Source organism: Zonotrichia leucophrys, chromosome Z (genome assembly GCF_028769735.1).
Source record: "Zonotrichia leucophrys gambelii isolate GWCS_2022_RI chromosome Z, RI_Zleu_2.0, whole genome shotgun sequence".
NCBI classification, from domain to species: Eukaryota; Metazoa; Chordata; class Aves; order Passeriformes; family Passerellidae; genus Zonotrichia; species Zonotrichia leucophrys.
This window is the reverse complement of record NC_088200.1, coordinates 29,094,450-29,118,011: the sequence shown is the minus strand read 5'-3', so window position 1 is coordinate 29,118,011 and position 23,562 is coordinate 29,094,450. Positions and strand designations below refer to the sequence as shown.

At 38.9% G+C, this 23,562-nt stretch overlaps 1 protein-coding gene across 2 annotated transcripts in view; it reads left to right on the top strand.

Annotated features, from left to right (window-relative positions):
* The window catches only part of PLPP1 (phospholipid phosphatase 1), a 59,636-nt gene that overhangs the window by 32,982 nt on the left and 3,092 nt on the right, over positions 1-23,562 (top strand). For both annotated transcript variants that reach the window (XM_064736910.1, XM_064736909.1), the window contains exon 4: positions 12,317-12,374. In XM_064736910.1, the coding sequence (XP_064592980.1) occupies positions 12,317-12,374 (58 nt within the window). The remainder of the gene's footprint in view (positions 1-12,316; positions 12,375-23,562) is intronic.

Sequence of the window (23,562 nt, the reverse complement as noted above, 5' to 3'; positions counted from 1 at the left end):
AGTAGCATGCATGGTATTTTTCAGTAGCCGTAGGAAAACGTTGATGACATGTGAATGGCTTTGGTGGGAGAGGAACAAGTGCATTGATAGGGAGTAGAACAGTACTCTGGGTACGTGTGGCAGGGGATACAGGGGTGGCTTCTTAGAGAAGCTGCTATGTCCCACAGAGCCAGCCAGCCACCTCCAAGTATTCAGTTTAACTTCTTCAAGAGTCTAAAAGTGCTTCTTGACTGTAAAGAGGAGTGTGGACAAAATTTGAATTGCTTGTGATGACTGAAATGGTCCTGAAATAGTCTTTCTGCGTTTTGGGGATGCTGGAAAAACAAGTGTTATCTTATGCTTAAACAAAAAAATAGGTTTTTTGTATATGAGAATAGAATGGGGGAGCAATGGCATAGTGATTGCTTACCTCATATTCTTCCCTGTTTTTTGACATCTCAAGCTTCTATATTGGAAGCAAGATTTTTTTGTCATTTCTTGACTGATCAGCTATTAGGTTTGTATTTCTAGCTACTGTCATGTTCTCCTTTCCTGTTGCTACTGTTTCCCCTGTAGAGTGATGTGAGAGGGCTCTCCTGTTTGATCAGAGCTTGCCCTGAAGTGCTCACTTGAGCGTGTGCTTGCCTGTGGGGCTTCTGCTGTCAGGCGAGGCTTTTGCACGCACAGGAAGATGTAAACGTGAAGTGGCTAAAGAAGGCTAGGATAGCTTAAAGTGGGATATTGTGCTGTAGAGGTGTATGACCTGGATGCAGTGATCCAGTAAATCTTCCAGGGTTTCTGATGGTCTTGGGCCCTGTGCCCACACAGAGGCCAAGTGCCCAAGGGCATTAACCTTTCAGTTAATAGCCCACTAAGAGGAGAGAGGTGGATTGCAGAGAGTTTTTTACAGGAAGCTGAAAGGGGTCAGTTGTCTCTCAAGCTGTGACCCAGAGATTAATTTCTATATCAATTGACAAAATTTTTTGTGGCACACCTAGTACCATCTACTTTTTGTTTGCATAGATTAAATAGGCAGGTAGAAATGTAAAGGAAGAATGAGAACAGGACAGTCATAGTGTTGCATGTAAAATCATATATTCTAAATTGAACCTATTATTCCTCTGTAGTAGTAAAACTTGAGGTTATATTTGCATGTTTTTAAAGATTCATGCTTGATTGTAGAGTCAAAAAGACTATACTATATCAAAAGCAGTTAAATGTGATTACAAACAGTACTATATCAAAATCGTTAATAATAATTTGCAAAAGCCAATACAGAATAGCAAAAGCTAACAACTACTTAGTTACTTACAACCGTTTCACTTTTCTAACCTGAGGTTAATAAAACAGTTTTTGTAGACTAAAGTGTCTGGTTTGCTATACATCATGCTGAAGGCAATCCAGTCCTTTTCAGGTTTAAATACCTTAGGCTCTCCTTGACAACTTTTATAGTATGTATGCACTTTGTTTTGCTGAGCCAGCAGCAGTAATCAGAGGATCACAAACACAATGGTGCGCTTAGTAAATCTGAGTCATATTTGTTGAAAGATGGATGTGAGAGTGGGCGCATATACATCCAAGTTTGTAGCACTTAAAGATCTCTAAAGGAGGCATGACAATCACTGGTTATGTAAAAAAATTCTAGTTAAATATTAACATGCCCTTTTTTCTGTGCCTCTTTCAAAAGGCAATCAATTCCTTGGGCAGTGTTTGTCATTTAATTTAAGCTAGACACAGAAGCTTGCAATGTGCTGCTGAATGGCACTTTCCTGAGGTGAATGACTTGTACTCAAGTGCCATCTCAAGCTTTTATGGAGATGTTGCTAGGTTTGCTGTCAGCTGGTTTTGTGTGGAGCCATGTAGTTTTCCTTCTAAATAAATATTCAGAGCAGTTACTCAATAAAGACGCCTGACTTGGCTTGTTTTAGTTACAGAAAATTAAATTAGATGTGGAAGCACAAGTTTTAGTGTCTACAAATGAAGGGAGATCAAAGTCATTATGTTCTGTTGTCACTGGTGCTTGCAATTAGCATGTCACTTTTAGTGCACTGGTATATATATACTTTAGTGGTGCTGAATTGCCTTTAGGGTACTTTCCTTAGCACCTGTAAAGATAATGACTAGTCAGTTGGCTGTTTCCCCTTTCAAATAGGCAAAGCAGGCCTCAGTAAAATAGGTAGGTGTGCCAGGCTATAGCCCTGATAAAGTAGTGCTGTGAGTGAGCAGTGTTTACTAATCTCTAATCTCTTTGGCTTTTGCAGCTTTCATTTTTGCTCCTCTTCCTTTTCTTCTGGCTTTCCACTGCATACTTTGGCTTGGCCTTGGGTGGATTGGCAAAATACCGAAATTTCTCAAGGAGCAGTAGGTAGCTAGGACACAGGATGGTTCCTCCTTGGTTATTGTTAGCTAAGGTGTATTTCCCAAACCTGTCTGCTCTAGCCAGTCCATGGCAGATTGCCACATGTCCTGTTTGTTAGCTTTCCAGCATCCAAAAGACTGAGCAGAAACCACAGGTGTTCTGCAGCGGCTCTGAATTGATATTTCAGTATTCCTCTGGTGAGTGTACTTGGCTGTAGTTGCTGGTTGTCTGAAATGAGTGTGTGAACAGTGAGGCTTGAGAGGCTCGTAGAGTAACAAAGGAGACCATCAAGAGCTGCTCTTTTCCTCTAGTGTGTGAACACTTGATTAGTATGGAATATACTTATTTTTTAGCATCTGGAAGAGGAGGAAAAGAGCCATTAGGTATTTATTAGGTATTTGTTCAGCTAAGCTGAAATGTATCCTGCTTCAAGATTTCAAGACAGTGATAGTGTGTCTTCTGACTGTCATTGGGATGTACTGAACCATGGTGTGGCAATGTTAAGTGGTGGCTCCCAACTCATTTTGGCAATCAGGAATTGCTAATTCAACATTGGTTGCCTTTGTGTAGATAAGCATTTGTAATCCCCAAGATCTGAAACCCAGGAAACACACTTGACTAGATGGACCTGAACCTGGTAAAGGTCAGTGTCAGTTGTCATCTTAAGCAAAGAATAAGTATTTCCTCTTGGTTGTAAAATTTAATCTCAAAAAAACTACATTTAAAGATTTAAATAAAGGTTCTGTTGAGCTTTTTTTTTTTTTTGAGGCAATTGAGAACTGAGTAATGATGATAGGTGTTTGTCTCAAGTTTTAAGTTCTTTGTAGAAGAAATAAAAACTAAACCAAAATCAAACAAAGCTCCCTAAGCCTTCCCAGCAAAGGAAAAATCAAAACTGAACAAAAACTCTACAAAATCTATGAAGGAACCCTCAAACCAAGCTTTTGGTACTGACAAGTTGTGTGTGATTCAAAGAATATTTGAGTTAGTCTTATTTATTTTTCAAACAAGGTAGAAGGTACTGTATAGAGCTTACATTATTTTTAGAACTTTATTTCAGATTGTGCTGTCACTTTGGTGAGTGTGTATATATATAATTTTATAAACTTGACCATACAATCTGCATTTTAAAGCCTTGTGTAAAGGTCAGGTGCATCGAGTCTGATGCTATTTAAACTTACATTTTATCCACAAAATGTTAAAAATAAGTATTGGCTATGAAGTATGCTGTACTCTTAATCAATCTCTGCTGAATAATTTCACAGGGATGATAATATACCAGGGTGTAATAATGTACTAGTTAGTGCTCATGCAAATGATGCCTCCCTAGAACTGCAAAGCTTTAGAGTGTACTTCATTTAATTTTCTCATTTTAAAATAATTTCCTGCAGTAAGAATGTAGGAAAAAAACCAAGTTTTACAATGTCTGTATTCAATAAGGAATGAGAAACACAAATTTGCTAATGCTGTGTTGAATTAACAACCCTTGAAAGCCAAATGCTTTTATTTTTTATGTGTTCCCCTTCTTCCTCCTCTTCCTGTTTTTCTGTTGTGCTGTAGTGGGTATGTAAGTCTCTGGAACAGGCTAACTGGGACAAATCCACTCAATGGATACAAGTTTAGGAATCAATTCAGATACCTGATTATTGGATTATAAAGGTGTATTCTTCATAGTTTTGGATTAATGTGAGATAAGTATTTTTATGATGATCATTTTTCAATGATGGTGAAAGCTATTTTTAAAAAAAACTTCAAAAAATATCATCATAAAGAGGATTAAGTTATTCCAGAAAATAAATCTGCTGGCTTCTCTCATTTCTCCTAAAAGATCATTTTCTACCCTTTTGAGTATATCTTTTGAGTTACCTTCCCCCCATTATTATAATGTCCACATCATCTTGAAGACTCTGGAGATGTTGTTACAGTGATTGGCAAGAATGGGTTAAATGTTTCATTAATGTGGAATTTTCACAAAGCCCTGTGAGCACTCATCCATTTTTTTAACCATGGGAAGGACACGCTGACTCTTTCACATGGCTTTTTGGAGGTATCTCAACAGCCTCATCATGGCATCATCTGCCTAAGCAGATGCATACTAAGCACATGCATAGAAATTAAACCTTTGAACCTGAAGTGGTAAATATTACACCATATTGTAGAAGGCTGCTTCTTCAGACACCCTGTGCAGTCCGAGCTTTGTTGTCCCCCAAAAGCACACTTGTGCAGCTAGCAAGGATGTGTATGTGTTTTAAGTTAAACTTAACTTTGGATATTTGTAGCTCTCTGATTTCAGTCTGTCAGTTTTCTGTTTGTGGTAACGGATAATGCAGCTGTCAAGGTTCATAATTATAATTGTGTTACTAATGTACAGATTCATATTACAACTCAGATGTCTAAAGGAAAAAATAGTTCCCTGCTTCAGTTGATGTATTGCTCCTATGCTGACTGTGCTCAAAACAAGCTGTGTGTAGTCTGCCATTGCAAATTCAAAATGTAATCTTCAGAGGAAATTTTCAGGAAATTAGAGCTGACTGTTTTGACATTGATAATTTATTTCAACACAATTGCTGAGGTAGTGCCCTTTACCAATCATGTGCCAGGAATTTGTCAGCTTTGTGCACACCTTCTTCTCTGTTGGTAGCCCTGCATGAGCTGTGAGTGAAGTTAAATCACAGAGCAGTTCCAGAAGCAGGGTGCCCCTGCCAGACGGCTGGTATGGGACTGACCCATACAACTTTGTTTGAAGTTCAACCAAACTTGTGAAACTCTTGTGTTGTCTGTTCTGTGTATCCCTTCAAAACTGTAACTGTGTTAAAACAAAAAACCAGTCCAAAAAACCTTAGCAAAACTTCCAAGGCTTATGAATTATTTACTTCTATTTAAATGAATGCTTTTGTTTTCTCTTGTTTCATTAGACAGCAGCTGGTTTGCTCTGGAATTTTTAAAATTAGGTCAAGCGTCTGAACATTAAGTTAACCTATCTATTAAATGACCTGTCTGTCCCTCTCCTTATCTGTCTCCCTGCCTGTCAGTAAGGGGAGTATTTCTATAGTGAAGTATTATTTTGCATTAAAATTACTTGGCTTTTATAGAATGTACTGATATTCTGTTTTGAAACTTCTTAAAGCTCTGTTGAAAACCAAAGTGCACTTAATGATTCAAGCATAACTAAATGGATTACTTCTCGTTTGGCAGTTTCCATCAGTGTCACGAATCAGAAATTGGACATGCCAGAGACTTACTATGTCTAGGGGCATACTGGTAGGTTATATATAGGACTGCTTATTTCTTTTATGGAGCTTTCAACCTGTGAAGTGCTCTACACTACTGAAATTTCCATGTATAGGAGTTTTCATCAGAGGCTGATTTACTAGTTTTCCCTTCTGAAAACGTACATGCAGAAAAAAACCCGCAGAAAACAACTGAAGCAGCTTGGATACCAAGGTGTTTGAAAGGAATAGAAGTCCAGACGTGTACTACTACTGTTCAGGTAGTGCAGCTTTTCCTTAAGCACTTCTTTCACCCTTATGCTGTTACTATTCAAGATATAATGTGGTTGGTTTGGGAACACTTGCAGACCTAGTGAAATTATTAATCATATTTGAGAAGTTTGAGAAGGAACTTAGGGCAACTATGCATAATTTTACATGGAGGGAAAAATGAGCCATGGTAATGAATAAAAGCCTTTAAATATTTAAGCCTTAGAAGATTCTAGGCTGGTAATGCATGTTGAAATGGGGCTGTACTTGATCTGAGAGCAAAAGGAGCTGCCTGCAAAAGAAACTGGCTGGTGGTAGGGAGAATTGAATCTGGAAAGTGAAAGTGCTCTAATGAAATGAGATGCAGTTCTGCAATCTGGGTCTTGTTTCTGAGCTTACATCTCCTTTGCCGTAGTGTGAATTGGACCTTTTGAGTAGTGATAGGTAACATTCGTTTTCGTGACTGAAACTAGAACCCTTCCCCTTTAATGGTTTTCAGACTAAGCTGGGCTTGAAACCTGTTTCAGTAGCTTATCATGCTTAAGGTAATTTGAAATTAAAATATGTACTTGTGTTCAGTGCATCCTGAAAATTATTTGGAAGCTAGCTGTGGCCAGTCAAGCAAGTAGATGCATCTTCTCATTCACAGAATTTCACTGGTTTGCAAAACTTATATCTAAGGTAACAGGAGGAAAAAGTCTCATAAGATAAAACTTGGGGTGTGTATAACTGTATCAACCACATAGTACTGCAGGAACAGGTATCCCCTTAACTGTTCTTCCACTACTTCCTTTCCTTTTCCCCTTGGAAGATTACAGGAGTCTGCTGAAGGATGTGTCCTGCATACTTGTCAAGTGCTTCTTACCCAAAGTAGTTCCTTTAAGAAGGGATAGCACATAAATCCCTGATTTAATAGAGATTATAATTTTCTGTTTTCATTCCCTTTATGGAAAATAACACTGCTGCCAATCAAAAACGTATTGTGGGTAAGTAATGCAGACTCAATAAATGGAATAGGAGTGTTCTAATGCATGTGAGAGCCAACTACTAGTCTTTAAAAATGTTGGTTTGAGTACCTCTTGCTGCCATTTTCATTTTTAGTCTTTTCCTGAGATGGAATTATTGCAAAGAGAAGTAAACAAAGTCATAATTTTTATTTTCTTCCTTATTGGAGGAGGCTACCTGAAAATGTAATGGAAAGGTAAACTTTCCTTTTGTTCCATTCCATTAAGTTAAATGGAATGATAAAATCAGAACTGTTGAAAGATAATTTGTTTTGTAATAGTTTTGCAATGTGCATGAGGAAATTGCAGCATGGAATTTTGTTGGACTTTGGAATATTGAAAGCTCAAAATGTACATGTTTTTGTGTGGCATAAATGACAGGATTTGGTAACTGCTTGCCCCTTTGCTTAAAAAAAAAAAAATTGGAAGTTCACGTGCAGATTGACCGCTGCTTATTTTAAAAGGAAAAAAACAGTAAGAGTATGAAATTTTTTTATTACTGGTTATTTTACAGTCAAGTTTATTTCCCTGGTAGCTATTGATATAAACTTCTGCTGTCAGATGCAAAATAGCTACTTAAGGTAGTCATTGCTTTGTTAGGTTGTACCATCAGTGTGTAATAGTTTTGTTCAATTAAAATTTACAGAATATCTGCACACCTGAATGTATCATCATTTAATTTCTTCAATTCCCAGAGTGTAAAGAAACAAACCCCCAACAAATAATGCTTTTAACCAGCTTCAGAATCTGGTCAATCTAGCACTTAAGACAACCCTTGCAGTACTGTACTGCTGATTAAAACTACTTCGTGTTGATTCTGAGCTTGAGGAAAACTTACTTTATACTTGCACAATCAGCAGCCTTTGTTTCAAAGGCTGATGGTTAGGAAGGTGATTAGAAATAGGTAAATACCTGTCTCTTCTTAGAGCCTGTTGGATTGGGTTTATGTCAGTAGGATAAGCAGGGAAATTTGTTTGTGTGTGATAGACTGCAAAAGGAGAAAAGTGGAAAGTCTGCAAAAAGTTGGTCACGGTATCAAATGATGTGTGTTACATGTCATTACATTACATTGGCAGCTTCCTCACTGTCTGCTGCTGCACAAAGCAGAGCTGATTGGATCCACCCTTCCCCCCAGATATGGTTATGGAATTGTGCAAGATACATGTTAGTAAATGTTAGGTCTCCTGTTGAAAAAATTGTCAATAAAATTTTCCAGAGGAGGATTACTGAATTGGAAAGACTCTAGCAGCATTCTCCTATGTGGAAATGTGTGGCTTTGTACTAAAGTGTGGGTATAATTACTTCAGACAAGGAAAAAAGTGGAGAAATTGGGAACATGAGGTTCTGAGTAGTTCTTGATGTTGTTCAGTAGATGAACTGCTTTTGTATTTATTTCAACTTTTCTTCGCAGTAATGACAAAAGGGATTAATTTCAGAGTCCTCAAAATTAGCCACTCCCACTGATCGTGTAAGTTGTAGTGGTGCAAGTCCAGCACATGAGGAAAGAGTGAATCTTGGGAGAACAAGCTGATTGTTGAATGCAGAGAAAATTGACTTTTAAGAATGTGGTGTTAAAGTGTAGAATTAGAACTTTAAAAACCATGGCATTGAAATACTAGAAATATTTCACTGACAAGCATGTGGCTTGCTTGTCACAAGCATTGGCTTACCCAACACAGGCATGCTGAGCTGCAGCACTCTGGCATTTATTCCCTTCCAGATCATGGAATGGGTAACACAAATGTCAGTGGAAGCTTTGAGTCAGACTGGGAGAATCCAGGGAACTTAAAGATGGAAAGGATATGCTGGCTAATCCAGTGGGGTGTATTTATTTGCTTTGACATGGGAGTGTCCATAATGTTTTGCTGAGCCTTCTGTTTTTCTCTAAGAGATCATTTCATAATTCTGTAGTTACGTTGGGAAGATTTCCTTATCAGCCTCTGACAGGTCTATTGAAGCACCACAGGATGCCCTTTCTTGTGGAATATCTCTTTCTACTGTCACTTCCTTTAGTTTCTCACCATTTAATGCTCCACTGTACCAAATGTGTTTAGCTGTTCTCTAGTATTGTCTTTCCCAAGGCTGTTAATTTCCCTGACAGATTCCTGCATTTGCCTTAAAGTTTCTGCACATTCAGGCGTTCATGTGAAAATATTAAATGAAAAAAGACATCAAGCCTGTTTACTGAGTTCCAGTGTCAGTATTTACCTAAAGAAATCATGTACTTTACAAAATAATATCAAGCAGAACTTACTACTTAAAACATGCATTTTCTTGTAAGTCACAGTCCAAGAAAAATGGTCGTTTTATGTGCTGTGCACTGTGTTCAATTTTTCTACTAATTGAAGAAACATAACCTGCCAGGCTGGCTCTGCTCCCTGGGCTCAGCTGGCTTTGTGCTTGGAAAGTAATAGAAGGTTGTCAGTGTCAAGTCCTCCAAGGCAATCTCTCTTAGTCTTGCTTATCTGGGCTTAGAAATCCTGCCTAAAATAACAAAGTCATTCAGCTGATATGCTTCTTGTAGGAATTGTTTGTACTTTGATTATTTTTCCAGGTATTCTTTAAAAATGCAGACGTTCAGTAATGAACCATAGTGATAAATTGTAGTCAATCTTATGGCAACCTTTTTAAGAACTACTGTGTCTTTACTTCTTTACTGTCTTTGTCTTTATTGGAAACCATGTGAAATTCATGACGAAGCTAAGTTTCAAGAAAGCAAAACAGTCCTTAAATTACCTTCTTTTAAGACCTTTTTATGATGTCCAGCTCTACTGTGTACATTGGAAACAAGGAGTATACTTTAAACCTCAACTGAGACCTGAAACTGGTTTTATGGTTCTACTTAAGGCATTCTTCTAACTTGGGAATATGTTGTCCAAGTGGAAGTAATTAAAGCTTATGCTTTTTTCCTGTTAAAATGAAGCCAAATTTCGGACATAGGAAGAGATCTGTGAGGTGTAGGTATTGATGGAGTGAAAGACGTAGACCTCTGAAAAATGTTTTTTTTGATGCCAGAGTTGGCCGTTTTGGAAACAATCAGATCAAGATTGCACTTGCCAGCTCTGTTTCATGATACTTCAATTGCACCAGATACTGTTCTAAGACTATTTTGAAAAGGATATTTTGGAATCTGATGTGTGAATTCTATTGGGATAATTTAGCCTTTCTTTCACTGGTGAAAGGTAGGGATTTGGAGAGTTGTCTATACTGTTTTATTGCTGGCTCATGGCAAACCAGCACTTGCAGTAGGATCACAAAGAAGCCAAGTGCTTGGCTGGTCTGATAGCCATGACATTCTCCTGGCTTTGAAAAGACATTATTTATATGCTGATGAATTGTTGGGAAATTTTTCATTGTCAATCTTAGTGTTTTGAAAGGATTTTAAGATTTTTTGAAAATGTCTTTTTCTTAAAGAAGCCTAGAGACAGCAGTATTGCCAAGGAGGTTTCACTGGGATTGCACTATGTGCAAGTTGGGTCAGTACTTTGTCCCAGTTGTATTTCTGGCAATACTTCATGTGCTAAGCACAATATTTTCAGTCATGTACAGCATACTTATCTCTGCCTGATAAGAAATGCTTTCAAACTTTGTAATATTCAACCTGGGACAAGGTATTCTTCATGTACCTTAGGCTAATAAATTCCTGAAATAAAAAATACAGTAGTCAAGAACACATTTAAAAGGGTATAGGAATTCCAAAATAAACTTAAAGAATGGTATTTTTTCCTTTTATCATTTGCTAGTCTTCTAAATTCCTTCAGATTTCAATAGTTGTAGGAAATATTATCTCATGGCCAAGAGGAATAGCCCCAGAGCTATTGGATAAAGCACTGTCACAGGAGTCAATAATTCCTTATTCTGTATCTTCTGTAGAACAGCATGCTTTGCATTCTCAGATGACATGTTTGAAGGACAGGACTCTTCACAATGTTTATGTTGGTTTTCATAGTGGACTCTTGCCCAGAAATATTAAGTGTTTCAGTACAAGAGTGGAAAAGGGATCTCTAGCTACAGCGTAGTCTTAATGGTTTTGAACTTTAAACATCTGAAGCTAGTACATTGTCAAAGTTTTTCTTTTTAAGAAGCTAATTGGAAAATACCAGTTGCTGGAACAAAAGTTATCTTATTTCAGACTGCTTATTTAGTACTTCTGAAACCAAAAGCTGTTGCCAGTGTTTTAAATCAACCGTAAATGAAAAACTCTAAAACCTCTGGAATAAACCTGTGTGGACTTTTTCTGATGCAGTTTCTAAATGTTACACATGCCAAATAATTCAGGAAGTTTTGCAGTTTCACTTGTGCACAATACAGTTTCATTGCCTTCTTTGTGGTATTTGAGCAGGGCATCTTTAACCTCATTATCCTGCTGCATGTCAGAGCTGCCTTTGTTTCTCCTAGTCCAAAGAGTGGAAATGTTTCCTTTGACTAAGAGTTTCCCTGGCCTCTGCCTGGCAGAGGCACCAAAACAAGGGACCTGGTGGATATGGTAGAAGTCAGAGTGCAGAGCTATGAAACTTTATTAATCCGGGCATGTTTTTGTATGCCAACCTGCTGAGGGGGGAGTGCTCTGGTTGTGTAGTTAAACTGCACAGAAGGCTGGCTGAAACCTGGCTGGTGGCCTGTGGAGCAGCACTGTTACAAGGCTCTGTACATAAAATGGAAAAAAGTAGTGCCAAGTACAGTTCTTTCATCTCCCTCCTTAAGACAAAATTGTCTTTACATTTTGCGTTATTTTCTTGAAGAGGTGTGTGATGTTTATTTTACATCTGTGGCTCCTCACAAAACCAGCTGTGCAGGGGAAGACCTGGCCAGGGGAATCCTGGATTGCCAGTGTCGGTTGTCAGTCCTTTGGGAGCTGAAGGCAATGTTGACACTCTGAATGAGATCACCAAGTACAAATCACTTCTGCAAATCAGATGAAGTGTCATCTTTTGCAGTTGACTGGCTAGCAAACTGCATTCCTGACTTTCCCCTACCTTTCAATAGTAAATAATTAGGGTCTGTGTGAATCATACATTTCACAAAGGTGTACAAATGTAATATAAACTACTAGATACTAGTTGTTAACTACTGCCTCTTGATGGTGACTAAATGCAAGTGATTGTTGTGGGGTGATTGATGTAATTTGTATTCATACATATACTGTGACTATAAGGACTTTTAAGAAGTAAATACATTTAAAGTATTCTGGCATTTGTCAAGATGAACTGTTAAAGGACACTTGTCTTTGAAGATGTGCTCCCTTGCTGTTCAAACTTCAGTCAAAAGTCTGGTACTTACTGCCTGATGTAGAGATCAGTTTAGCTCTGGATAAGGATAACTGCTGAATTCTGTGCTCTTGGTCAAAATCTGTGGGATGTGCCTAGGGAGCCTCCTTGAAGAGTGGTGTGGACATGTTTGCATTTTACCAGTTCACTTGTGTAATATACGTTAGTATCACTGCAGACTGAATGTTCTAAAAGGAAACTGATGATGTCTGATCTTTTCTTTTCCAGACTATCATTCTACTCTGGCCATTCTTCATTCTCCATGTACTGTTTGCTCTTCGTAGCAGTAAGTATGCTCTTTCCATCTAAGTGGTAACAAAAGATCTGTTAGCTACCCAGTACTGAATATTTACTTGGCTGCTATGCATATGGCTTTTGTAGGATGTTTGTCTGGTACAGCTAAAGACTTCTCAGTAGGAGTTGTAAGGGTGGTGATACTGGGACAAGAGGTAGAATGATGTTCAGTATGCCTAAGAATACTTAATATGGTACTTGGCTTGTGTGCCGTGTCTAAAATGAACCCAGTGACAAATGTGTTTTGAAATGATGATGCTACTTTAAATGTAACTAAATTTAAGTATTATAAACCTTATAAAATTTATAAGGCTTATAATACTTTTAAATTTATAAGCCTTATAAAAATCTATAATGAAACCTATCTGATCTAATGAGATGTGCAAAGCCTATTTTAAAATAAAGCAAAGACCCTTAAACACAGATCAAGTATGTCTGCGCCCATAAACACAAAACAGCAGATCAAATTGAATTTTCAAATTCCTTTTTATTTTTCCGTATTTTTTAAGGACAGAGAGGCAATAGTGAGGAAAGCAAGGGGACAGTAAATATTAGTGATAAGATCAATTCAGAAGTGCTTCATTTAGGGATTACTATATTTTCATTGCAATTGTTCTCGTGAACTAGGACAAATAATCTTTACTCTTAGGGAAGACTGATTTTGTTGTTCTCCCTTTGCTAAAAGTGTTAACATAGAAGGCATTAACAACTTTATGGAATTTTGTTGTTAATGTAGTTGAAAATTAAACTCTAGTCCTGGACATAAGTTGCTAACATAATATATGCATTCCATGATTTTTACAGACCTCAGATTAAATTTTCTTTTTTTGTCTTTGTTGCATTTTAATTTTTTCACTCTCTCAAGGCATTAGTATAACGTCCACTGTGAGTGAACCAATTGTTCAAACTAAACAAAACCCCTACAACTACACACAGAAGAGGTGGCTCTTCAATATGGTTTAGGCAGTTTTTAAGCTTTATTTTAAAATAAAGCTATCTCAGAAGCTTGATGTTCAGTTTTGATCTGTTATGCAGGTTTTTTTATGGCTAAACCTGTTCAGATTGTCTCCCCTGCATACCAGTCTTATCTAATGTAAATACAAAGAGTTCATAAAAGTATTATATCCTGGGTTTGACTCAAATATGGTGGTATGATTTCCTGTTGGCTGTTAAAGTTTTTTTGCTCATTATGACTGGTAATCTCCAAAATTTTATGGGTCCACTCATAATAGTGCCTCAAAGCCAAACCCACTCTTTCCATAGTACAGGGAAGCAATTACTGCTGTACAGAGAGCACCCTAATACTGACTTGCCCTTCTGGGCCCAGTCAGACCCTTCTCATCCAACATCTTCTCACATGGTTTTGTTAAACAACTTGATAATGTGATACTTAAATCTCACAGAAGGACAAACCTGGAGATAAGAAAAACCTTGGTAGGTGTGTAGCAATGTGTATTGTTTATAATTCATACTGACTGAATTACAGTTGCCTGTCAGAGATCTGGAACTGTCTGAGCTTTTACCTCTGTCCCATGTAAGGCATGTTCTTCTGCAGCCTGGGTAAAGGGTGGTGGTCAGGAGAATTCTCAGCTCATTAATTGAAGGTAATGGGTCACATTAAGTAATACAACTCTCTAGATGCATACAAGACAGTAGAAGATGTCTTGAACAGCCTGGAGTTAAGACCTTGTTTAGTTAACCTACTGCGCTTGGAAAAAATTCAGCCTTTGGCAAGAAAGTAAAGAGTTCTTTATTTTGAAGTTACTAACTTCATGTGGCTTGAATAATGCTTTCTGGAGTGCCTGTGGCATACTCTTTTGAACCCATGCAAAGAGCTTGTCTGGAAAGTTCTTGAAGAGGAAATTATGAGAGAGCCTTAGCTGTCTTGGGGCTTTGTGTGTATGAGTTTGATTCTTGGCAACCTCCCACATGGGCAGGTGTCAAGTCAGTGCAAATCAAACCCTTCCTATGCAAGCTACCTCAAAATACCATGAATCCTATCCTTGTGTCTGTCCTGGTTCTGACACTTGCTGTGCTCAGAGCTGTCCTTGTGTTCACTCAGTTCTGTAGTAACTGCAAAACATGGCTTTGCTTAGTAGCATCCTTAAACTAGAGGGGTACAAATGCCTTTAACTCTTCTAGGATGACAGGAAGTGTTTCATTGGAGATGACTTTGTTTTCCACTAATTAGTCAATGAGTTTCCAGAGCCCTGTCTGTTTCTGCACCCATTTTTTGTCTTTGGCTGAGCCATATTGCCCAGTAAAAATAAGAGGCTTTGTGGAGATTAGATTTCTACTTCCTTCTGTCTGATAATAAGATTACTCATTATTCATAAAAACTGCAATGAGGCCATTGTAGGGACATCTGAAGAAGGTTAATGGCTCCTGTGCAGCATGTTTTTGTCTTGCTGATTTACATAGCCTTAGTGCATACCAAGAAACCAAATTGAGTTCAGATGTCTTCAAAAGGACAGCTAGTGCCAGAGGTGAAGAAAACATACACACACACAGAGACACTCACACACACACACAGTTGCCCATGTGGCAAGGCAGAGTGCTGCAGCTGGCTCCAAGCCAAACCTGCAGCACTCGATGCCTTGTTTGTTTTCTGAACTCTGATGCTGGCTTCATCTGTGCCTTGCACCTGTTCTGCAGCCATGGGCTGAGTCAGCAGCAGGACAGGCTGTTAGCATGTGGCATTACTCAGAGGCTGTGTTAATGATAACCAGACACTAGCATGCTGCTTTCTGGGCCAGCTGGAGGAGTCCGGTGTGTGTGGATGTGTACTGCAGAAAGTGTGCTCTTAAAAGGTAGCTGCTGAATGCAGTATGTGTCAGGTGAACCCTTCACTGTAGAGAACCAGTCCTTGGAGGAGCAGCTGAGGGAGCTGGGGGTTCAACCTGGAGAAAAGGAGGCTCAGGGGTGACCTTACAGCTCTCTACAGCTGCCTCAAAGGAGGCTGTAGCCAGGTGGGGTCCTAGGCAGCCAGCAGCAGGATGAGAGTACTTGGAAAAGATTGTCAACCATTAGACCGGGCTACACCTGGGGGCGTGGTGGAATTGCCATCCCTGGAAGTAGTTAAGAGAAGTGTGGATGTGACACCTGGGGACATAAATGAGTGCTGGACTTGGCAGTGCTGAGTTAACAGTTGAACTCAAATGATCTCAAGGCTCTTTTCCAACCTAAACAATTCTGTGATTCAATGACATTTTTGACTTGGCAAGCGTTTGGACTTCTTCAAGAGTCTGAATTATGGTAAAGGAGTATTCCTTTCTTCTTCTTGCCAGGAGATTGCCAAAATTATTTGAGTCCTGACTGCATGGCTTTGCTGGTATCAGGAAAAAAGCTGCAATTTTGAACGTAATCCTATGCTGCGCGTCCCATCTCGTAGCAGAGGCCACACATGGAAACACAACTCACTGTATTAGTCATCAAATCCTCTACTTTAACTCTTTGTTGCATGGAAATGTTAGTTTATATTATCCATCTGTTTAAATAAGCAGCAGTATACATCAAAGCACAGAGATCATTGCACCTGTATAAAAGCTGTTGTGTCAAGCTAGACAAATTTAAAGCTTGAGTTTTCAGCCCACTCCCAGGTTAAAGTTAAGTTTCTTATGTTTCCTAACATAGAATTAATGAAACCCCAGAAAAAAACCTGCTTGCAGTCTGTCAGTCTAGGAAGCTATGGCGGAGAATGTATTCTGAGACTCATTTGGCAGAGCTAGATGGGTTAGTTTGGGTCCAAGCAGAGCTGTTATCTCTGGGATCAGAGCTTCTGCCAACAGCAGCTTTGTGTGCAAGCTAGAGGGAGTTTGACCGCAGCAGTATGTGGGAATCCAGTGACCTAATAACAGATGATGGATCCCAAATTATCTGTGTTGTCCTCTCCTGATGCTGCTCCTTTTTTTCCACAATTAAACAGCTGGCATGACCTCTCCTGTTTCAAAACTATTGAATCCTGGTTTGGAAATGGGAGAGCAAGTGTAGTGGAACACCTCCTCTACCAGTGTCTATGTGACCAAACTAGCACCTTGGCCCTAGAGGGGGGGATGCCGCAGGCAGTTTTTGCTTTGACTTCTCAAGTTAAGTATGTTTAAAAAGTTATTTTAAATTAAAATATTAAATGCATGCTGCCATCAGTAGTGAGAACAGTTGGCAGAAATGGGTGTGGCCCTGAGGATTATGTTTCTGTAAGAGAATCAGTTTTGGCTGTAGCTGGCCTGGGCACTTCCCTGCCAGCACCTATCCCAGGATGAAGAACAGGGCTGCACAAACCCAGCCAAGAGGCACTGCTATTCTGGGGATGGCAACGTGTTTGTGCTGCTTAGACTTGGGACAGAAAGGGATGATGAATCTTGCACAATGTAACTTGAGTGGCTCTCCTACAAGTCATTGGGAACATTTTATGTATCCAAGGTCACATGGAATTACAGATGACGAGGGTAACTGGTGTTTTAATGGCTGGGACTGAAAAAGGCTGCAGCCTTCTTTTGCAGAGAGATCATAAGAAAAACACAAGTGAAAACAGGCTTTAGGTGGCTTTTGTTACTCAATGCTCCCAAATGTGCCAGTCAACCTCTGCTCTCAAATTCTGATTTTGATTGTTTATGTTGGGATGGGAGGTTGAATGAAACAGTACTTTAACAAGAGTCTTTAGCATAGTATTTTAGCTATGTCTGTTTGCACAGCACCCATTTCTTCACTTTTGCAAATGGTTTTGACTAGAGCCACAGAACTGTCTTTATTGTGTTCCTTGCCCACATGAAAGTTGAGGACTAGTCTTCCAAAACTAATGAAAACACATGTCTTACTGAAAATGCTTTGTTTGGCTGTAGCTGTGCATAGTATCAAGTACCTTACTTTCAGCAGATTAAAAAATAACCGGTAACTGGTCATGCTGCAAGGCTCAAGTATGGAAGCACTCACGCTTCTACCTGTATGTGCTCCTGGTATTCTTGTAATATTGTTATTTAGACTTTTTATGGTAAGGAAACAAAAGAACCTGATTTCTCCATGGTTTGCTTGAAAGTTAGGGCCACTAGTAATAATTCCAGTATTGTGAACTGACTCCTCTAGGACTGAGCTGAAAGCAATACATTGCAGTGCTCTAGTTCTTCTAGTAAATGTTAAAGTACTAACTTCCAGTGGTTTTTTTCCTTTCAGAAAAGAGGTAAATGTTGTATTCCAATTTACAACAAAATAAAATGTTACTGTTTATCCTGCTCTACAGTAAAAATTATGTCAATGTGAAATTATTTTGGCAATGTACAGCCAAATTGAGGCTGGAGGATTAAAACGCAAACAAACCTCATTGCTCACTGGACAAGTAGTATTTGTTTAGAACAGATTTGATTACAGTGTTGATATTGAATTGAAAGCTGAGCTGTTACTAGTAACAGGAATTTATGCCCATTGCTTAGGAGGCAGCTTTTGCACATCAGTTGCCTTTGACAGCAGAATGCAGCTATCTTAAAGAGCCCAGACTGGTACATATTCTGCCTTTTCTTGGTAGTTCAGCCATTTCCCCCCAGTTCAGCTCTCCCATAGATCAGTTCCCTGTAGGGCTGTTCAAACTAGAACTGACACAGGGAAGACAGATATGGTCAGAGTAATAGCGATATACCACCCCTTGGAACAGCAGCTCAGGCATACCCCCACGCTGAAGGCACTGCAGACCTGTATCTTTCCCTCACTGGAAGGGGAAGAACTAATTCTGAACTGTGGCTTCTTTCTTTTTTTTCTGCCCAATCAAAATAAAACAAAAGACATATAATAATGCAGATTGGGCAGGGTCATAAATATGTATTTATGAAGAGGAGGTGATTTCATTAAAAAAACAAAATGTATTGATAGTCAAAGTCTAAGTCCCTTTTTTATTTTATTCCTTTATTTTTTTTTAGAAGCCCAGCTCATGAGTGACTCATGAATTCTTCTGTGGCTCTGTATTCCTTTTAGAATACAGTTTTCTGTTTGGATGTGAGCCTGCTGTGTTTAAAAGTAGATGGGAGAGACATTATCCATATTTCTGGTTTGCAGGCAGTGTCTTGTTGGCTGATGTCTATAGCTCTGTGTTTATTCATAGATACAGTGCTTCCAGGTACAAAATAAAGTGTTGCACTTTAATTTGTAATATTTGCATAAGTGTAAGATTGTATATGACACACATATTGTAGTTCTTTTGTGCTCAGAACTGCAATTTTTAAACTGTTTACTGGATTTCTTATATTTCCTTGAATTCCAGAGTTTGTACTATCTGAAATATGATTAATAATTCTTATACAAAACGATTTGAGTAACAGCATTTATGTGAAGGCATCTCTCAAGTTTCCCATAACAAGCAGTAGGAGAAAGCTTTGAAAATCTCTGAAGGGAGCCTTTCTCTCTGCTGTTTCTCTCCTTAGTCTGAGCAGGGAAGAGGTGCCTGGATTGCTGAACAGGACTATAACAGGGATGGCAGATCACTTACCTGTATCACATATCTCTGTGTATCTGTCTAAATGTTTGGTTTCAGCTGCTTTATAACATTATGCAGGAATCTATCCTGAATGTCTCAGCTTGTCTTTTCTCTTGGAGGATCATATTTTAATATGGGCTGCTATCAAAGATGCTCAGATGCAAACTGGTGCAAGTGTGTTGTAGTGTGACGACTGCACTGCCCTCTCCTCCACGAAAGGCTACAGTGTGTATTTACTGATGGAGTTGGAGGGTGAATAGTTACTCTGGCACTCTGTGCATCTTCCCAGCTTCCTAATGGAAGACTTTGCAGTCTTAGGCAAGGGGTATTGTCTCCTGGAGGTCCTTAGGATATATATTAAAATGAAATTTTCCTATTTTACAAATGTGCCTGGATTCTCAGCTGTTAATGCCTAATCCCAGGCCTTCTGAAAAATTTTGCCCCATCTTTTCATATTAGTGCACAGGCTGTTTTTGCGAAGACTTCAAAACACTGGTGCTTCCTGTGCTTTTGCTTCCTTCCACCCCTGCCTCATTAACAAAACCACCTATACACAGTAGCTCCATATCTACTCCCTCCACCTCTGAATCTCAAAGCAAACCATATACTTGTGGACTTGAGTGTGCTTAAGCATTCCTAAATCAGAGCTTCTTGGTTTGGGAAGAATCCCTATGGTTTGTGGCTCTTGGGACTTTTGGGGTCAGCAGACCTGCTTTGAAGTATGAGCTTTCCTAACAGCAGCCGGTAATGGATCCAAATAGTGACTGTAACCACAGGAGTATTTTGTGCCTCCTGGACAGCAATGCCATAGGGCTCTTCTGTACTGCTCAGGCAGATACCATAAACCAAAGACAGACATGACTAATAGTAAATGTTAAGCTAAGTAAAGTACATTCCATTTAATTGCTCACTTCTAAACTTCTATCAACTACAAAGATCTCTCAAAGTAGGGATTTATTTCATGAGAACTTATTTTCTCCAACTTTGTTTTGTCTCCAGAGTCTTACTTGCACTTGGACAAACTGAGAAGTGTTTTCATTTCTCTATGTCACAGGGGAGTTTTCTCTCTTGGAAACTGTTCCCTCACTGTTCTGCTCTTAAGTTAATGATGCAGTGATTCCCTTACGGTTTGAGAGATGGAAATAAGAGTGAAAATAGGTAAATATCTAAAGGGAAGGTTTGCCTTGCTCCTGTTCTTTAGGACAAGACCCCTATAGGAAATACAATTACTGGGGTCTTTTGGTATCAGGAGAAAATCTATTTTTGAAAAGTATCAGAACAAATCAGTTGGTACAAGTACCATTACTTGGTGGGGGAACACCACCACAATCCCTCTCCTCTCCAGATTTCTTCCTTTTGACATCCATTCTTGAACAAGTGAAGGAGGATTTCCCATACCTTAATAGGCAAATTTATTTTGCAGTGCAGAATTTCTGTATAATTGGGTTTTGGAAAAAAACAGGAGAAGGTATTGAATGAAAATAACCAAGGAGTATTAGATATTGAAACTAAATATCTGAAATATGATCTTGGTTGGTGAACTGAATAGGTTTTGGTAGATTTAAAAGAATTTTGTGGCCTTAAACTGAAGAAGTATTATATTAGCTGTTAGGAAGTTTCCTTATGAAGCCACATGGTTGCACCTCCTGAAGCCCATGTAGGAAACACAAGTCACTGTACTTCCAAATTAAGTAGGCATGTGTTTATGTAAATTAATACTGTTCTGTTGAAAGAGCAAATGCTCAAAAGCCATGCTAGAAATGTGGAGTAGCAAATAATTCTCCAGTTGCAGAGACCCTTCCATTCATGATTGTGGCTTCTTGCAAGAAGCCACAAAGTAGCTGTGAGTTTCTCTTCATTGCTTGTCTGTATTTTTAGAAATGAAGTACTAGACCATAGATTAAGAAGAAATTTCGTTCAGGACGTGTGTGGCAGAGCACATATTTTCATTATGGAGTAAACTAGTAGGGAAAAAAACCTCAAGATTATTTAATCCCATTAAAAAGAAGTCTCGTGAAATCTCTTTGCACTTTTAAAAGGAATGAACGAAGCAAACACAAGAAGCAGCAGGATGGGGGAATGGAGAGCGATGGAGCACAGCTAAAAGACAACTGGTGAAGGATCAGAATGCTCAGAACAGTGTGGAGGGAGGCTGGCATGGTCAAAATGCTGACAGGAGTGGGTCACTACCAGAGCAGTTTGAGATGCTTCTGCTGTGTTCATAGGCTCACAAATTCGTTCTCTGCAATATGAGAAATGCTGGCAGGAGGCATTTCATTAGTATTCCCAGATGAGATTTCCTAAAGTTCCTGTGGCTTCTATAGATCACAAGTTTTTCTTATATACTTAGTCCTTTCTAGAAAAGAGGCTTGGGTGGAGAGACAGGGATTTGCTTCTACTTTCTTTCTCTGAGGCTATTCTGTGACTTCAAAGAGGAGCAAAGGAACCTGAAGTATGCCATAAAGGAGGAGGTTCTGTCAATAGCATGAAGCCACTGCACTCTGTTAGTCAATAGGGTCAAAATAGTAGCAAGGGTTAATGCAGCATGGAGCTAGGACATCTCCATATTGTGCATTTAATTCTACATAAGGGCTAAAACTATATAAAGGAAAATTTTGAATATTTCCAGTGTTAACCTTGATTTACATTTAATCAATCATCGGCAAAAGTTCCTCCTCTCCTTGGCTGCTGTGTTTTCCTGCGTGGCCCTGATGCCTGTTGCAGCCAGACATGTTGCTGTTGTTTTTCTAAGAGCAAGTCACAGTAGTGGGAAGAAGCTTGGCAGGGTAGCACAACTCAGAGCCTGTTAAAAGCAGTATCAGTTTGAAACTACCAGCTTAAAAATAACGTGGCATTTGCTATTGCAGCAGCTGGTTAATAAGCAATTATTTTCAACTTAACAAAAAAAAAAAAAACAACCCAAAAACCCAAACCCAACTGTAACCAGAATGACAGCTGCTATTTCTGAAATTAAACACAGCAATGACCAGTCAGCCTAAGACTGATCTGTGGTATCATTTCTCACCCTTCCCATACCCAGTTTTAAAACACTGTGAATCTATTTGCTATAGAAGGTGCAAGAAGACCTTTGGCTGTTTCCTGTACAGATAGAGGAGCTGATGGTGTGAAGAATCACCCAGAATTTGTGAAGTCTGTAGCCAACTGCTTATGCTCTGCAGCTGACAGAACAGCTCCAGAACTTCATGATGGGAGATTACTCTCAAAGTACAGAAATCAAGCTTTCATGTAGATGTCAAATCCAAATTTCTTGTCTGATGCTTTCTCAAGCAGAAAGAATTTGCCTAAAGCCAAAGATTGCTTTATTGGTCATTCAGTGCACTGAGCTGGCATTTGCATGCCTTGCCCCATTTTCTTCATGTTCATAGGTAAACCTATTTTCTCACATATCTGCAAAAAGGTTGCATAACCCTTTTTTTTCCTACTACGGCTATACACCCTTTGCAAACTTCCAAAAATGTTTATATGGAAAAAAACTTCATTGCAGCAAGGTATTTTAACTGCCTTCAGGAAAATTTAGTGGAAATAGGGAAAGAGCGAAGTACAGCCAGTATTAAATCATCAGCCAGCTCTTCAGGCTACCAGCATATGCTCCTGGGACCTTCCTCTGCTCCATCAGGCACTTTGTAGTGTTCTGGTCGACTGTTGGTAAATCCAGAAGTAATATCACAGTAAGTCCATTAAAACACCTTTTGTTAAAAGAACTTGGTGTGACAGATAATTTCTGAAGTGGCTAAACTGTATTTTCCCTAGTGGTGAGTTTGAGGCTCACAGAAATATGCAGTGCCCACCAATTTGAAGGGGAAAAATTTATTTCAGTTTAGTCTTAGATGTAGCTTCTTTAGAGGCTGATTCTACCCTGACCTTGCTATTAAAGAAAACTGTTTATGGATAGGGTTGATCTTTTTGATGCTCCATTTATAGCTGAAAATGTCAGCATGCCAAAATTATGATGTAAGTTACTAAGAGAAACATTCCCCAAATGTTTAACTTTGGAAAGTATCACCTCTGCATCTACAGTGTCTTCTCTGTGCCTGTATTTACATGGTAAATGTACTGCTTCTCAAGGTTAGCCATGGCTTTTGAAGTTGGCAGTGGAGGGTTTTACCGTCAGGCACCAGTGCTGCCTTGGTGCCTGATGCTTGTGTGTTGGTTTCTACATCACTCAAGACTGTTAGCTGAGGTTTTGTCCCTGGCCTGAAGTTTCTAAGTGTCTCTGTGAAGATATACTTGAAATGTTAAATATAACTTCCAAATGTATTGTTTTGTCAGTGAATGCAGTAACTATGCTGCTTTCTTTGGTGATAGGATTAAGTTTCAGAATAAATTCAATTATGTTTACAGAATGTATTTAGAGAAACTAGAGAGCTAGACAGATGTAGACAGACAGATCCTAGACAGACCACAGAAGAAACAGGGCTGGGGTCTTGGATTAGATTAGATAGGAAACAATACTGCAAAATTTAGATAATACCTCAAAAACACAGATATACACAACAAAAGCAGACCTGAGGGGAGGGAAAATACATGGGAACTTGAAATATCCACAACAGTGGTAGTATGGTTAATAGGCAGCTGAAAAGAGTGAGGAACACAGCTCAGTGAAATATACCAGTGACAACTGAGAAATGCTACCATTACATCAAGTTAGTTCTGATACTTAGCTACAGCTGCAATGCAATGCTAAAAGCTGATAATACTGAAG